Source organism: Schistocerca piceifrons, chromosome 1, assembly GCF_021461385.2.
Source record: "Schistocerca piceifrons isolate TAMUIC-IGC-003096 chromosome 1, iqSchPice1.1, whole genome shotgun sequence".
Classification (NCBI taxonomy): Eukaryota; Metazoa; Arthropoda; class Insecta; order Orthoptera; family Acrididae; genus Schistocerca; species Schistocerca piceifrons.
In genome coordinates this window covers 132,899,195-132,916,883 of record NC_060138.1, presented here as the reverse complement: position 1 = coordinate 132,916,883, position 17,689 = coordinate 132,899,195, and the positions used below count along the sequence as shown (strand labels likewise).

At 42.7% G+C, this 17,689-nt stretch overlaps 1 protein-coding gene across 1 annotated transcript in view; it reads left to right on the top strand.

Moving 5' to 3' along the window:
- Nucleotides 1–1,433: 1,433 nt before the first annotated feature.
- The window catches only part of LOC124788688 (speckle-type POZ protein-like A), a 39,966-nt gene continuing 23,710 nt past the window's right edge, over nt 1,434–17,689 (top strand). The window contains exons 1-2 of the mRNA XM_047256003.1: nt 1,434–1,475; nt 16,261–16,813. Of these exons, the coding sequence (XP_047111959.1) occupies nt 16,272–16,813 (542 nt within the window). The 5' untranslated portion in view covers nt 1,434–1,475; nt 16,261–16,271. The remainder of the gene's footprint in view (nt 1,476–16,260; nt 16,814–17,689) is intronic.

The following is a 17,689-nucleotide window of genomic DNA, read 5'->3' as shown; positions in this document are numbered from 1 at the left end:
ACGATCACATAGCATTGCAGTAAATGCACGGCCGAACCTCCATTCTGTACTTCTTCAGCCTGTGTTGATGTTTCTCTCTCGACATATCTGTATACTTATACGCCATTCATGATTCTGATTACATTGATTTACAGTTTCATGCCAGAACACAGTTTCATGTTACTCTACTCACAGAAACTGAATTAAATAGTCGTGTTAATTAACGAGAGAACATGCAACATCAGAACAAATGAAAATAGCAATCACATTCATCACAAGTACATTATGTAAACAGGAACATAACTGAACCAAAAATTAAACTTACGAGATCTTATTCTGAAATAACATTTTCAATGTACAATGAAATGAAAACAAAAAATACGTAAAAGAAAATGCATGGAAAAACAAAAAGAAACTAAAGCGTTCTAAGGGTCATCTTCACATTACGATCGTGTAATGGAGTACTACTATGTAGACAACATAGAAAGCGTAAAATTTTATAGTTTATCTCGCAGAATCTGATAAATAATTAGGTATACTGAGAGCTATATCGGCCGTATTAGACTTCCTTTCCGCACACAGGATGTTATTTTCGTTTCCGTAACACATTCGCCGTTCATTATAACGTGCTTTGTTCTGTTAACCTTTTCTGCGTCTGCGATTCCAAATGGCATCATTAAGTATTCCTGGATTTTTTAAGCTGCCCAATGCTTCAGTGATACCGTGTAGTTCAGAGTTTGGCCAACAGATCACAGTGGCGTTTGCTTTCGTGACTCGCCGTTTGTTTGAAGTGCAGAACAGAGAAGTGTCGTGAGTTGTGCTACTGCATTCGTGAGTGAATAATAACTGTTGTGTTTGGTTTTATTCTGTGTGTAGTTCCTCCAGGGCAAGGGAGAGAAATACAGTAAGTTTACAATACAATTATGTATGAATTTTTTTGAGTAATTGTTATGTAATTTCTAATGATGCCATTGAGAATCATTATTTTATTTATTAACCAATTGCTTCAAAAGAACTTTTGTGATGGATATGGCATATGTGCAAGATATACAGTAAATATTCATCTCAAAAAAATTTTCCCCAATTTTTTTTCTAAATGTGACGCTCAAAGGGTTAATGAAATATACAGTATTTGTGCATATACTCCGTACGATCATACCTTCGTGGTGATCGACGAAATGGTACAGAAATCTAGGAAGACTAAAGCTACTTCTTCAGCCGCGTCTACCATTGCAGCAAGACGTCATTCGTATCATAATGCAGCGTTCCGGTGCAGGAAACAGTCGGTTCATCTCTTGGCAAGAAACGCTGGGCGAAGCGAAGGTCACGCCTCGCGCGTTCGGCCTTCTCCGCCAGATTTCGGGGAACGGGAGTCACGTGACACTACAGCTGCTGCCGCCTCGCGTAGCTTGAAAGTTTGGAACAGTGACTCGTATGGCGTGGCACAGTCTGGAGGTGGCGCAGTAGGAAGTGCATATCAAGTATATATGCAGCAGGTAAGAACGCTGAGCCTGCACGACTCGTATCGCAAACTTATATGTGAAACTGTCAGTGAAATTTCGAAGTAGCTATTATAAGAGCAGGATACCCAGCTGGAAGAGGTGAGTCGCGAAATGCTTGTTACATCGTCAGTCAGACATGTACCAAACGTTGACTGCCCGTCCTATGTTGCCTAGCAGCTCGCTCCATGCTTCATGAGATTTGACCTCAGGTGTTCCCTTTTTATATCATAAGTGTTCACTAACATAGCATAAATTGCACCGTAAGATTTGGATCCTGGCGCACTCCCAAGTTTCAACGAACCACTGCAGACGTCGGTGCGTGGAGGAATTAAAGCCTTTAATCGGATTGAACTGGCGATTTTGCGCCGCTACAGAGGTGACAACTTCTCTGATTCAGAAAATCTACCACTTTCTTATGTGAATGCAGGCTTCCCTGGCAAACTACACTGGCGATTTCTTTTTGGGAAATCAGCCGCTTAATGTGTCCTTGTTGCCAGAAAAGAAATTTGTAGAAACGTCGCTCCAAAACGGTCATATTACGCTACTGCTTTCACGAGGTGAAATTCATCAGTGTCAATTTGCTAGATTCTCACGCAGTTTCTTCAGCCGGCTCATGAACCACCCGTTCAAACCCTAACAAGTGTAAAGCGTCGTCTAGACTAAATATGCACGAAGGTTCAGACACAGAACATCGTATGTCTGTTGGCATATTTATCTGTTGGCGTGTATACCTCCTTGTTGTAGGGAGTGTCTGCGCTTTTTTCGCACAGAAGATCTATTAACTCTTCGAGGTTATGCTGACATCTGCTTTAAGAGGGGCCAAGTGCAGACGAACATTTTAGTTTTCATTATTTGTGTTTAATCTGATACGAAGTTTTCTCGTTCTCCCAGTGATAGCAAGAGACAGTAAAATGTAGGAAACTGTTCAGTGACGCTTTTAGGCCTGCGTGGAGTCATTTCGGCTTGCTACGAAGTGACGGAATATAAATGAAAGAAAATTATCGGTTTTCTTATAATTCTCCTCTTCTCCAATAAAAGCTGATCAATGTTTGTAAAATCAGCTAGGTCTAAAAGTGCTCCTTATGAAATAGACAGCATACTTTGTAGTACCTCTTGACTGAATAAAATTCCCTTGCAAAGGTAAGCCTTAATCAAACTTAAAATGGCTCAAGTCATAGCCTTAAAAGCATGTTTACACTCTGACAACTCGTGACAGCAGCGGTGAAACACAACAAATGTCGATGGACCAAAACGGCAGTGCTTACTGAGAGCCCGTTAAATTTGTGATATTACAGAGGCCTGGTGCAGTGATTGCTACATCGCCTGTTCAATCAACGTAAATCACTTACGGTCTATAATGACTGGTTCAGTTTTTTACATTGTGAAAGGCAGACTTTTGGTTTTTTCGTTGCATACGTTTAATCATCAGAATGTTTACAAAGCATCGGGGTACACTGTTGGAAAAAAATTAGTACACCCTTTGTGGTTTCCAGTTCACTCAAGGTTTATTGTTGCAATAGTGCGTATGGATTAAATGAAATGATTACATTACAGATCAGCAGCACACAAAGTTCCGGAGTACTAGATTAGGACCAATGCTGAAACATGTCCCGGCGGAGGTTCGAGTCCTCCCTCGGGCATGGGTGTGTCTGTTTGTCCTTAGAATCTTAGAATAATTTAGGGACTGATGACCTTAGCAGTTAAGTCCCATAAGATTTCACACACTTTTCAACATTTTTTTTTAAACATGTTAGTACGTGGTGTAGCCTCAACAAGCGGCAGTGCATGCGCTGACTCTGACATCTAGTTGATCGTACAGATGCAAACAGTGTATTCAGATACGTTATGCCATGCCTGCTGGACATGTTCACGTATTTCTGTAAGAGTTGTTGGTTGATGAGTCGCATGTGTCACTTCTCGTCCCATCATAACCCACACGTGCTCGATTAAAGACACATCCTGAGATCATGGTGGCAAGGGAAGTTGCTGCATGTCTGGCAGAGCACATTAAATTTCACGGGCAGTGTATGGAAGAGCATTATCCTGTTGGAACAACACACAACGCTCTCCGTTGGCGGACGATATCGAATCCATTATCAGTAAATATGCTATACCCCAGGTGGCATATGCCATAATTGGAACACAATGGACGTTGTCTTTCATGCTGTTCCATTTTTTCTTTTTGCCATGTATGTTAAATGGAATTGTTGGAAATCGTAAAGCAATGGTCTGCTTGTTACTTTCTGCATGTTTGGATGGTGCTGATTCCGCCTGTCTGCTTTCACCCATGACGTCACAAATATGGCGGAAACAAAAACAAACACACACACTTTCCACAAGAAGCCTAATGACACTAACGCGACAAGCGCGGGAAATGGGGTGTTTTGGGTGGGGGCAAACTAAATATAAACAAATTTAGACGCTTTGCGTAGCTACAACGTGTAAGTGAAGACAGCCATGCATGAATACCCACCCACCTCCGCAGGGGTCGTAACCCCTGCAACCCATACAAGATAAAGATGCTTCAGTAGCTGTTCAGTGTTTTTTGTCTTTTTAAAAAATAATCTTACGCGATAGAACGAACAGATCAGAAAGATAAATATAATAAACTAAAACCGAAATTGGAGGAAACAGATAATTAAAATAAGTAATAAGTATTTTTAAATTAAAAAAAATCTCACGAGATAGAACGAACAGATGGGAAAAGTAAATAAAATAAGATAAAACATAACTGGAGACAGCCACACTCAAACCAAACTTCGCACCGTCGTGACGTCACACACAACACCCTTACGTCACGGGTCAAAGCCGACGCGTGGGATCGGACGCTTCTGTCGACCCCGCAACTGTCGTTCAATAAATGAAACCCCATGCCAATTGCTTACGCTGTACCTGGCTGCCTCGTTCATTGCAACTGTTTCACACATTTATTTATTCTAAGTAATACCTGATCATTTTATTTGAAAAACGTAGCATTGTGCTTCTGAAGTACGTCAGAATAAGTCGTTAAGCTAAAGCATGCTAAGTGTAAATTTCTTGGAATCTACAGTTTTTTAATTATGTTATGAACATTTTTCTTTGACGTATTTCGGTGCGAAAGTGTTCAAATCGAGTTTAATTTAATGTTTATATCATGTGACGTTGCTTTTATACTGCAAAAAAGTAAGCTGTTGATTCCATCTGTACTTGCACTGTACGTTGTCTCGTCTCCTATTATAAAAAATAGGAAAATATTTTTATATCTATCATATTATATATTAACATTCGGCAGTTTCATATCAATGCCCAGTTATAAAGGCCGAAACCGGTGGTGTGTGGACTTAATAAAGCAGTAATTAAGCAATTTGAGCGGATTTTCATTAATTAATGATGTGTGAGTCATTGGTGCGTATCCATTCACGATGATTCGTATTCAGTTTCAGTGTTGAACAGGATTCTATGTCGAATTAATATAATATCTGTTTCCACATTTTCTGAAGGAACCTCTCCATAATGCACAACGCTTAACTTGTACCGTCTGCCACTGGAAGTTGACTATCGCTGTAACACTGTCGCGCTGACTGAAAGAACCCGCGACGAAACTGGCCGCTCTCTGTTGTATCTTCTCTATTTCCTCTATCGGCTCTTCTTGGTAAGGATCCCAGATAGATGAAAAATACTCAAAAGTCGGTCGAAAAACGGCCTTATATGCATTTCCTTCGTGGATGCTTTACATTTCGTTGAGGTTCGTCCTATGAATGCGTCTGGCATCTGCTTTACCTACAATTTGCTTTATAGTCATTCCACTTGTGATCGCTCAGGATAATTACTCCTAGATATTATACGGTAGATACTGTTTCCAGCAGTTTGTCATCAATAGTATAGTTGTGCATTAGTGGATTACTTTTTCTATATGTGCGCAGTGTCTTACATGTATTTATGTTCAGAGGCAACTGCCGGAGCCTGCACCATTCATCCGTCCTCTCCAGGTCTTTCCGCAATTCGACGCTCTCTTCTGCATTGCTACTTTCTTCAAGACAACTGCATCATCTGCCACCAGTATTAAAGTCTGCGACGCTTTCTACTAGATCATTTGTAGAACTTATAAATAATAATGGACCTATGATGCAAAGAAGTCTTGAATCCAGTGGCAGATCTAGTCAGATACTCGGTAATCTCTTATTTGTTTCACTAGATGTCAGTGCGGGACGGTGTTATATTCCTTCATGGAGCCAAGGAACATGGCATCAACCTGACCGCCATTGTCTACAGTGCTATGGATCTCGTGGAGAAATAGAGCTAACAGTTTGGTGAATCCATGTTGATTTTTATAGAGGATATTTTCGTTCCCCAGAAACGTTATAATTCTTGAGCCTGAAACATGGTCCAAAAATCAACAGATTCACATCAACGATACAGGTTTACAATTATTCTTTTTACATGTCTTCCTGAAAAAAGTGGAATACTGGAACACAGATCAGTGTAACTGTACGCAATAATCTTGAGCTGTCCTGCTGTAGTAGTCATGAGCTGTCCTGTCAAGCTTTTACTCTAAAAAGTTTCAACATTAAGTCAACTGAAGTTCGCTATTGTTGTCTGATGTGCGGCTTGGGCACGTTTCACATAAATGAGTCCATACCTCTTTACGGTTGCCTAAATGAAATGTGAACTTTGGAGAGGAGGTTATGCGATTGTAAAGTTCCCTGAGACTTCTGAATTATGAACTGTAAGTTGCATCAACACTGTTAGTCTGGATCAGGCGTGGCCAAGATTTGCGATCCCAGAGCGCGCTCAAGTCGGGTCAGCGCTCCGGTTTCCCCCTCCACTGCACTATTCCGGGTAAGTGTGTAAGAGGGCTACATGCTGAAAGCTGCACACGCGGGAAACTTAGAAAGACGTGTTCGCAGTAGAGTTAAACTACAGCTAAGAGGCGAAAATTGCAGCATACAAGCAGGATTTTATCACGTTTACTTTCAAATTTTTATTTTACTGCCAAAGCAATAACTTTCATTACTTGATTAAAGAAGTACAGAAGGTAGTGCTATTACAGTGAGCAGAGCTACGGAAGCTCTACAAATAGATATTTTACAATAAGTTGTAATGTTTATAAATTTATACACATTTTAATGTTATGATACGTGATATGTCTACAACTAAGATTCGTGATAAAGTCAAACACATGGGGCTTCTGCAGAGATTAAAATCTCTTAAGCCTGAATATTGGTGGAACATTCTTGATTTTGTAACAGAAAAAAATAGATAGCACAGATGTGTTTAACAAAACACTGAAATAACTTTAGTGGCATGTCTGTGCAGTTGAGGTTATTGCTTTTGGTGAAACATTTTGTAAAAGTCTTGTAAGTACCTGGATCAGCTCAAATCGGAAATAATGAGGTCACTAGCAGTCAAAAGTAAGACCGATATAACAAATAAATAGAAATACTTCTTGAACCGTGCTGTCTCTTGGAATGTCTTTCGGAAATTATAGTAAGATGTTTGTTACCGAAACGTTGTAGGCTATGTCTGGTCCACAAACGATTCCCTTGATGTGGGAAATGTTCCATGTGATGAACCTGATACTCATCTTTCAGAAGTAGTACTTTTTATTTGGTGGCATCAGTCTTGGCCACCATATGTTACCAAATGATTGTCTCGTTGCATTAAGACGCTGAATTCAAATAACACGCAATGTTGGCCACAAAATATTTTGTCGCCACTGTACTTAACGTTAACTGTTTTTTACGTAATGGCTGCCTTCGGTTCATCTAACTTTCGCTGTCGTTCGTCAGATGACAAGTGCGTCATGTCGTCTACCTGGCTGTGTTGTAATCACGAACCAGTAAGTGTTTTCATGGTCATAGCCAGGTGATGGCATGGTAAGCACTTCGCACGGACTTCAAACGGTACGGAAAGTGATGTGTCGACAGAAGTGCCGACAGTGTTATTTTGAGGGGGCCGATAGGCACGCTATCTAACGCAGACCGGCGTCAACTCTGGAACAGGATAACTATTGAATGGTAGCAAGAAAAGTACGTAGCTGCTTTATACTTAACTTTATTCATTGATGAATACAGCGTTCTTCTGGAGACATTTATACTATAACTCTCAAAGTAGGTAAGGCTAATGGCGCCTTGCTAGGTCGTAACCATGGACTTAGCAGAAGGCTATTCTAACAGTCTCTCGGCAAATGAGAGGAAGGCTTCGTCCGTATTGTCGCTAGCAATGTCGTCGTACAACTGGGGCGAGTGCTCGTCCGTATCTCGAGACCTGCCTTGTGGTGGCGCTCGGTCTGCGATCACACAGTGGCGACACGCAGGTCCGACCTGTACTAACTGGACCGCGCCCGATTTAAGCTACCACCTAGCAAGTGTGGTGTCTGGCGGTGACACCACAGAAAGTATTCCATTCGGCGATGAAGTGTTCCTTCGCCACTTTTTATTTTTTAACTCCAATAGTAATTACAGTGTAGAACGTGAATCTAATGTAACGCGAGTAGTGTTGTCGGCAAACTGCTTGGCATCTGACAAGGCGAAATTTTGGCGTCCGGCTGCAGCCTCCACTTCCCTGTTCCTCCTCACACCTCAGCCCCACTCGTGGCAGCGCTCAGAGCTCTAGGCAGAAGCGCAGCCGAAGCGCTCGCGTTAGCAGAACGCCGTTTGGCCGGGCTTGGTCTAGATATGTTTCAAGCTGCTCCGTAAGGTGCGGGCGAATAACTCAGGTTGAAGCCTCGTTCAGGATACAAACATGTTATCTGCCAGAGAGTTCAGGTGCGGTTAGTCTTGTGATACACCGTGCAGTAAATTCTCTCACAGAAAGCCTGAAAGCTGGGAGGGAACGCAGATTGTATTTCCGCAAAGCAGCTTACTTTCTCCACAAAACATATTTTCATTACCACAAGGCTGCACATACCTTTGCTGCGAAATATTAGAAAGCCCTACCGCTAATATCTTGTTGTTGTGGTCTTCAGTCCTAAGACTGGTTTGATGCAGCTCTCCATGCTACTCTATCCTGTGCAAGCTTCATCTCCCAGTACCTACTGCAACCTACATCCTTCTGAATCTGCTTGGTGTATTCATCTCTTGGTCTCCCTCTACGATTTTTACACTCCACGCTGCCCTCCAATACTGAATTGGTGATCCCTTGATGCCTCAGAACATGTCCTACCAACCGATCCCTTCTTCTACTGAAGTTGTGCCACCAACTTCTCTTCTCCCCAATCCTCTGCAACACCTCCTGATTAGTTATGTGATCTAACAATCTAATCTTCAGCGTTCTTCTGTAGCAACACATTTCGAAAGCTTCTATTCTCTTCTTGTCTAAACTATTTACCGTCCATGTTTCACTTCCATACATGGCTACTCTCCAAATACTTTCAGAAACAACTTCCTGACACTTAAATGTATACTCGATGTGAACAAATTTCTCTTCTACAGAAACGCTTTCCTTCCCATTGCCAGTCTACATTTTATATCCTCTCTACTTCGACCATCATCAGTTATTTTGCTCCCCCAAATAGCAAAACTCCTTTACTACTTTAAGTGTCTCATTTCCTAATCTAATACCCTAAGCATCACCCGACTTAATTCGACTACATTCCATTATCCTCGTTTTGCTTTTGTTGATGTTCATCTTATATCCTCTTTTCAAGACACTATCCATTCCATTCAGCTGCTCTTCCTAGTCCTTTGCTGTCTCTGACAGAATTACGATGTCATCGGCGAACCTCAAAGTTTTTTTTTCTTCTCCATGGATTTTAATACCTACTCCGAATTTCTCTTTTGTTTCCTTCACTGCTTGCTCAATATACAGATTGAATAACATCAGGAAGAGGCTACAGCCCTATCTCACTCCCTTCCCAACCACTGCTTCCCTTTCATGCCCCTCAACTCTTATAACTGCAATTTGGTTTCTATACAAATTGTAAATAGCCTTTCGCTCCCTATATTTTACCCCTGCCACCTTCAGAATTTGAAAGAGAGTATTCCAGTCAACATTGTCAAAAGCTTTCTCTAAGTCTACAAATGCTAGAAACGTAAATTTGCCTTTCCTTAATCTAGCTTCTAAGATAAGTCGTAGGGTCAGTATTGCCTCACGTGTTCCAATATTTCTACGGAATCCAAACTGATCTTCCCCTAGGTCGGCTTCTACTAGTTTTTCCATTCGTCTGTAAAGAATTCGCGTTAGTATTTTGCAGCCGTGACTTATTGAACTGATAGTTCGGTAATTTTCACATCTGTCAACACCTGCTTTCTTTGGGATTGGAATTATTATGTTCTTCTTGAAGTCTTAGGGTATCTCGCCTGTCTCATACATCTTGCTCACCAGATGGTAGAGTTTTGTCAGGAGTGGCTCTCCCAATGCCTTCAGTAGTTATAATGGATTGTTGTCTACTCCCGGGGCCTTGTTTCGACTCAGGTCTTTCAGTGCTCTGTCAAACTCTTCACGCAGTATCGTATCTCCCATTTCATCTTCATCTACATCCTCTTCCATTTCCGTAATATTCTCCTCAAGTACATCGCCCTTGTATAGACCCTCTATATACTCCTTCCACCTTTCTTCTTTCCCTTCTTTGCTTAAAACTGGATTTCCATTTGACCTCTTAATATTCATACAGGTGGTTCTCTTTTCTCCAAAGGTCTCTTTAATTTTCCTGTAGGCAGTATCTATCTTACCCCTAGTGAGATAAGCCTCTACATCCTTACATCTATCCTCTAGCCATCCCTGCTCAGCCATTTTGCACTGCATGTCGATCTCATTTTTGAGACGTTTGTATTCCTTTTTGCCTGCTTTATTTACTGTATTTTTATATTTTCTCCTTTCACCAATTTAATTCAATATTTCTTCTGTTACCCAAGGATTTCTACTAGCCCTCGTCTTTTTACCTACTTGATCCTCTGCTGCCTTCACTACTTCATCCCTCAAAGCTACCCATTCTTCTTCTACTGTATTTATTTCGCCCATCCCTGTCAATTGTTCCCTTGCGCTCTGCCTGAAACTCTGTACAACCTCTGGTTCTTTCAGTTTATCCAGGTCCCATCTCCTTAAATTCCCACCTTTTTGCGGTTTCTTCAGTTTCAATCTACAGTTCATAACCAATAGATTGTGGTCAGAGTCCACATCTGCCCCTGGAAATGTCTTACAATTTAAAACCTGATTCCTAAATCTCTGTCTTACCATTATATAATCTATCTGATAATGTGTACAAAAACTTACCTTTAAAAGTGGTACCGCAGCACAGTGCTTACCCCAGTGAAACACTTTTCCTGCCGTGCGATACGCTATAACCGAGGTGCAATTCTTATTACATACTCCAGTAACGACATTTCACAACGTTGGTATTTGTTTGATAGTTAAGTAGTAACATGACGATTTTCCCAGAAATGTCTATTTCTCTTTCCTAGTGCACTGTGGTAAGGCACAGATAACACTTTGCAGTTGCTACAAAACTTCCGTAAACTCGTGGATAGAAGGATGGAGTTTGTTGAATTGTTGTCATCTGTTGATATTCTGCTAAATGTATCATCTTCACTTCCATTGTTTCAAGTACGTAGTGTATAAAAAAGTTAACTGATTAAGACTGCGAGTAATATTAAGCAACTCTACAAATGCACCCCAAGAGTGTGCTTTGGAGATAAGAATCTTAAAACAAACAAATGTTTCAGAAAGTCTCGGGATTCTGACTGAGGATTGGAATACTCAGAACGAAGCCCATGTTCCACTGTACCTGACATAATCAGTCTTTAGTATTAACGCCTGTTAACTTTCTGTGCCGCCACATGAACTGCAACTTCAAAATCTACAATTAGTGTTTTAGGGTTAAAATTTTCAGTCCACAGACTGAGTACCGTTCCACATACAGTTGTTGATAACATTAAACAAAACGCAACATACACATACTCAAAGGTAGTGCATAAATGCAACGTATGAAGCTGATGAAGTCTTTTGGTCATACGTAAAATCTCCATCCGCCAATACAGTATGCAACTTACAATTCATAAATTGCAGATTTTGTTCACCCATGAAAATACATTATTTTCCGGCTGTACAAAGCAGAATCTTTCGTATCGGTTTGATAAAATACCTGATTTAAGTGCCATAAGGCCTGGAGTGCCAGGATGAGTGGGCATATGTTTCCTTCGCGCTCTGTAGAATGATAAATGCAAACCGTCTCTTCTGTATTTCATAGCTAGCTGACACAGATAATCTGCTGGTATTATTTTACTACCTTGTGAAATTAGTCCTTCGCACGCTCTGCTTTTGTAATTATTCCGCGATTAAATAACCCTACCGATTTTGTCTTCATGATCATGGGTGTCCCTTAAATACACTATTTCACACATTTCCGAACTAGTCCGTAAATTTGAGATATAATTCTCCTCCGTGCCACCTACACGCGTCATTTTACGCGGCTTTGTTTTTAAAATTGTCGTTAATAATAAAATCCACTCCACGATTCGTTTATGAAGTACATCCTTAAACGCTTAAAGTGACAAGAGAAAGATAAATATTCTTAGATACGAGCGTCGAGACATTCATCCCGCTAGCTAAGTAAAGCAATAACTTCCGACTAAGTATATGGACGTACCCAGCACACCACTGAACACAACACAACACAACACATAACTTCAACCTTGCTTAGCCCCGTGTACAGTAAATTTCGCCTGTGTCCTTAGCCAACAATCAATCTTCCATCTTGCCGCTGAGTCTACCGTCGTACGGAGTGGGGTAGAATAAACGTGGAGTTGCATAGCTTATGTGGTAGGTAATTAGTAATTTCATTTAGCGATACTGAAAATTCATCTTCTGCGATAATGAAGTTTTTTTGAGAACATGAAAATTAATTTTTCCGGAATTTAAGTTTTTGCGCATTTGTAACCAAACTTGAGGAAAAACAGGATGGTTATAGTCAAACTTTTGCAATTTGAGAAGTACTCCCCCACCCCACAATCAGAAGAGTTATCGTAGTGCAATGAAAGTTTGTAAAAACGTGTGTAAGCACATGCGGAAAAGAATAATGAACCATTGAAAGAAACACATTTGAATTTCCACGTGAGAGGGTAACATTTTTTAATTGCATTCCATGTTTACGTTTAAGACAACAAACGTTGCTCACCGTGACAACTATCTGCATTCACTGCAGCCTCTAACCGTGTTAGAGGTAACGTTTCAAGGAATTTCGCCGTACCTTTCGAACGGTGGCCTATGGAACATTCAGCTATCGTGAGCTGACTTATAAGTTCGTGGCGCCCTCCATCGGTAATGCTGGAATTCAATATGGTGTTGGCCCACCCTTATTCTTGATGACAGCTTCCACACTCGCAGGCATACGTTCAATTAGGTGCTGAAAGGTTTCTTGGGGCATGGCAGCCAATTCTTCACGGAGTGCTGCACTGAGGAGAGATATCGATGTTGGTCGGTGAGGCGGTACGAAGTCGGCTTCCCAAAACACCCCAGAGGTGTTCTATAGGATTCAAGTCATGACTCTGTGCAGGCCAGTCCATTACAGAGATGTTATTGTCGTGTAGCCACTCCGCCGCAGGCTGAGCATTAAGAACAGGTGATTGGTCCTGTTGAAAGATGCAATCACCATCCCCGAATAGCTCTTCGACAGTGGGAAGCAATAATTTGCTTAAAATATCAATGCAGACCTGTGTTGTGATAGTGCCACGCTAAATAACAAGGGGTGCAAGCCCCCTCATGAAAAACACGACCCCACCGTAAGACCACCGACTTCGAATTCTACTGTTGGCACTACACACACTGGCAGATGACGTTCAGCTGGCATTCGCCACACCGACTCCCCGCCATCGGATCGCCACATTGTGTACCGTGATTCGTCAATCCACACAACGTTTCTCCACTGTTCAATCGTCCAATGCTCACGCTCCGTACACCAAGCGAGGCGTCGTCTGCTATTTACCAGCATGTGTGGCTTATGAGCAGCTGCTCGACCATGAGATCCAAGTTTACTCACCTCCCGCCTAACTGTCATAGTACTTGCAATGGGTCCTAATGCAGTTTGGAATTCCTGTGTGATAGTCTGGATAGATGTCAGCCGATTACAAATTACGACCCTCTTCAATTGTCGGCGGTCTCTGTCATTCAGCAGACGAGGTGGGCTTGTATGCTTTTGTGCTGTACGTTTGCTTTCACGTTTCGACTTCACTATCACTTCGGAAACAGTGGGCCTAGGGATGTTCAGGAGTGTGGAAATCTCCAGTACGGATGTATGACACAAGTGACACCCTATCACTTGACCATGTTCGATGTATATGAGTTCCGCGGAGCGCCCCATTCTGCTCTCACAATGTCTAATGGATACTGAGGTCGCTGATATGAAGTAACTGGCAGTAGGTGGCAGCATAGTGGACCTAATAGGAAAAAGTATGTATTTGGGCGTGTCCGGACACATAGTGTAGCATGCCAAGGAAAAGAAACTGCATGTAAGTGAAGACATGATTCCGAGGGAGAGAGGCATACTTCCATTTATCCAGTGTGCCTTCCAGAATGAGAGTACCATCCTGAAAATGACACGAAAACATTCGCCAAATCATAACCCTCCGTCGTCCAGTCTGGACTGTTCAGACCATGCTTGCAGGACGTTTGCTTCAGTCTGATGGGGCGTAAAATGTAATTAATCTGAAAAGTTCACCTGTCGCCACTCTACGGACTTGCACTTGTGCTATTAGCGTGCAAATTGCAGCCTTCGTCTCCCCTGAACGGTAGTCAGCTTGGTTACATGGGCCAGGTACCTGATGCTCTGGCCCATACGCAGCAACGTTCACTAAACGGTTGGCGAGGAGTTACTGGGTAGTCAGTTGCTCAGCTGTTACACGTTTATTGCCCCGGACACAATTCTGCAGCCGTCGTTAATCCCTGTCATATATGGTGCACCGCAGTAGCATTGGCGCCACTTTTGGATAGTGCCGTTTTGTAATTCATGGTGCCGGCCGCTGTGGCCGAGCGGTTCTAGGCGCATGGATGTGTGGATGTCTTTAGGTTAGTTAGGTTTAGGTAGTTCTAAGTTCTAGGGGACTGATGACCTCAGGTGTTAAGTCCCATAGTGCTCAGAGCCATTTTTTGTCATGCATGGTACACTCTGAATACAGCGACCCACAAATAGTTGACGAACATAGCTGTCCTGAAATCCTTCCTCAATTGCCCTGAAAGCCAATTATAATGCGCGTTTGATATTCAGATAAATTGCTCTCTTTCCACATTACGACAAAGTCTGCAATGTCTTCTGTGTCCCCTGACAATCTGTGATAGTGGTACCCTGTGCATCCTGTGAATGGATGTTGCACATTGCACATTGATGTCAACATAGACTGTGATCACGTTAATTTGAGTGGACTGTGTGGTAACTTCTGACCTTATGTCGTGTCCTGACATAGATGGGAGCGGGAGAAAAGGGGTTGTCAGTCTGCGCTCCCGAGCGGTACAGAGCAGAAGGCAAGAGGACAATTCACAGTGAAGGCATTTGATTGTTTTCTTCTATCTGAGCCAATACTGGTGCAGGCATTTACTGGAAATGCAGGTTGTTAGACATGATAGGGAACTCGTTGTGGAAACTCTTGGACAAAGGGTTTTGAAACAGTTGTTTATTCCAGACAGGACTAACACACTGGAGGCTAGTTCTAGGGTTAGAAAAAGCATGAATAACAATTTACAACAGAAGCCAGTGCAGAAGTCCTAGGATAGATGCTAACCACAGTAGCAAACTCAAGCAGCATCTTAAGGCAACAACTTAGCTGCAAAACAAAGCATACTGAATGTGACACTGTTCACTGAGGAACTCCAAGTGAGAGAGCAGACTTACCCGGAGCAAGACCGAACGCGTGGGGGCACTGTTTTTTGCACTTAAAGCCAACCAGCTAATCCCACAAGTCTCTTGCAAGCGTCTTCCAATCACGGTTTAGTTAGGTCCCCTCTACTGCTCCTAAGGCGGGGATGTTAATGCAGTTGCACCACCTAAGTCTGTATTTGGTATCAAAACTGTTCAGCTGAAAGCTAAACGTAATTTCTCTGCAAAATGAGGCTTGCAACATTGTTGTTATACGTCATTTAGCCCCGCCCCTCGGTTTCCCCGGAGCAGAGACTGTTAGGCCAACAGTTTTTTGGCGTTTTCGCTGTCTTTCTAACCCTTGTGAGCCTATTGACGCTGCTGTTCTCAGGGTTGGTATCAAGCTCTCTTTACCGCTAGTAAGTGCTACGGTGGCAACCTACCACAGTATGTAGACGACATATGAAGTTACATGTTAATTCCTTGAAGAGTAACTAGCGCCCTGGGACTGCTTCTGGGAGCGTCTGCATTTTCGCAACGCACTTCCCTTACGGTCTACTTCATGTAATAATATCTCTCCTAGTTTCTCTGCCCTCAGCATCGTCTCTGCTTTCGCGCCTTGGAGTGCCTGTCCTCTATTCTCACAGCTTCAAGATAACACCTCAGTAGCTAGGAATAATCAATATATTACACTTATCGGTATTGTGCCAGTACACCATTTTGGAAGATTCAGTGTTCGATAGAGACTGAAATGTAGATAGAAACTAAAGAAATGGGATACATTTTGGGCAAAAGAAGTGTTCAAACTGTTAAGGAAATATTGGTACTGTGTTACCTAAGAACTGCAGTTATTCACTTATGGCGTCTGTCTGATACAGCAAGAATATCAGGGTGTCGTAATTTACATGTAAAGTAGAAATATTACGAACTGTTGCTTCACACAGGTGTCTCTGTGCGTCATAATTACTGAGAGCGCTGTGTGAGATCAAAGGGCTGATCAGTAACGCTGTGTTCCAGAATCACCCGCAATGGAAGCCGTTACCAAGGTTGAGGAAACTGCAGCTGTCGACCTAGACGCCTTACTGAACGCTGGGGAGGGCCCCATGGTGACTCTCGTGGCAGGAGAGACGCGGCTGATGGCGCGCAGGGCCGTCCTGGCAGCGAGGAGCCCCGTATTCAGCGCAATGTTCAGCCACGACACGCTGGAGTCCAGCAGCAATGAGGTCACCATAACAGACGTGGAGGGTCCGGTGCTAAGAGAGCTACTGGCCTACTGCCACACACTGAGGACTCCACATCCGTCCAGCATGACTCCCCAAGTTCTGGCAGCAGCAGACAAATACGATTTGTCGGGATTGAAGACAGAGTGTGAGCAACAGCTGGCTTCTCTGCTGACTGTAGAGTCAGCGGCGGCCACAGCAGTGCTCGCTGTCAGGCACACATGCCCCAGCCTCACGAAAGCCGCCGTCGCCTTCATAAAGGCCAACTTCCAGGTGCTGGCCACTCAGGGTTGGGCCGATGCTGTGCACAACCAGCCGAAGGATGTGGTCGAAGTGTGTCGGCTACTCGGGCAGCCACCAATAAAAATCAGGTAAGCACAAGCATAAGAGCAAGATGCTAATCTGTGTTTTCCAGCACTAGGTGTTGTGTGTTGTGTGTGTGTTGTGTTGTATTTTGTGTTGTGTTGTGTTGTGTTGTGTTGTATTTTGTGTTGTGTTGTGTTTTGTGTGTGTGTGTGTTGTGTGTGTGTTTTCTGTGTGTGTTGTGTGTGTGTTTTCTGTGTGTGTTGTGTGTGTGTTTTCTGTGTGTGTTTTGTGTGTTTTCTGTGTGTGTTTTGTGTGTTTTCTGTGTGTTTGTGTGTGTGTGTGTGTGTTTTCTGTGTGTTTGTGTGCGTGTGTGTGTGTGTGTGTGTTTTCTGTGTGTGTGTGTGTGTGTGTGTGTGTGTGTGTTTTCTGTGTGTGTGTGTGTGTGTTTTCTGTGTGTGTGTGTGTGTTTTCTGTGTGTGTGTGTGTGTTTTCTGTGTGTGTGTGTGTGTTTTCTGTGTGTGTGTGTGTGTTTTCTGTGTGTGTGTGTGTGTTTTCTGTGTGTGTGTGTGTGTGTGTGTGTGTTTTCTGTGTGTGTGTGTGTGTGTGTGTGTGTGTGTTTTCTGTGTGTGTGTGTGTGTTTTCTGTGTGTGTGTGTGTGTGTGTTTTCTGTGTGTGTGTGTGTGTGTGTTTTCTGTGTGTGTGTGTGTGTGTGTTTTCTGTGTGTGTGTGTTTTCTGTGTGTGTGTGTGTGTGTGTGTGTGTGTGTGTTTTCTGTGTGTGTGTGTGTGTGTGTGTGTGTGTGTGTTTTCTGTGTGTGTGTGTGTGTGTGTGTGTTTTCTGTGTGTGTGTGTGTGTGTGTGTGTGTTTTCTGTGTGTGTGTGTGTGTGTGTGTGTGTGTGTGTGTGTGTTTTCTGTGTGTGT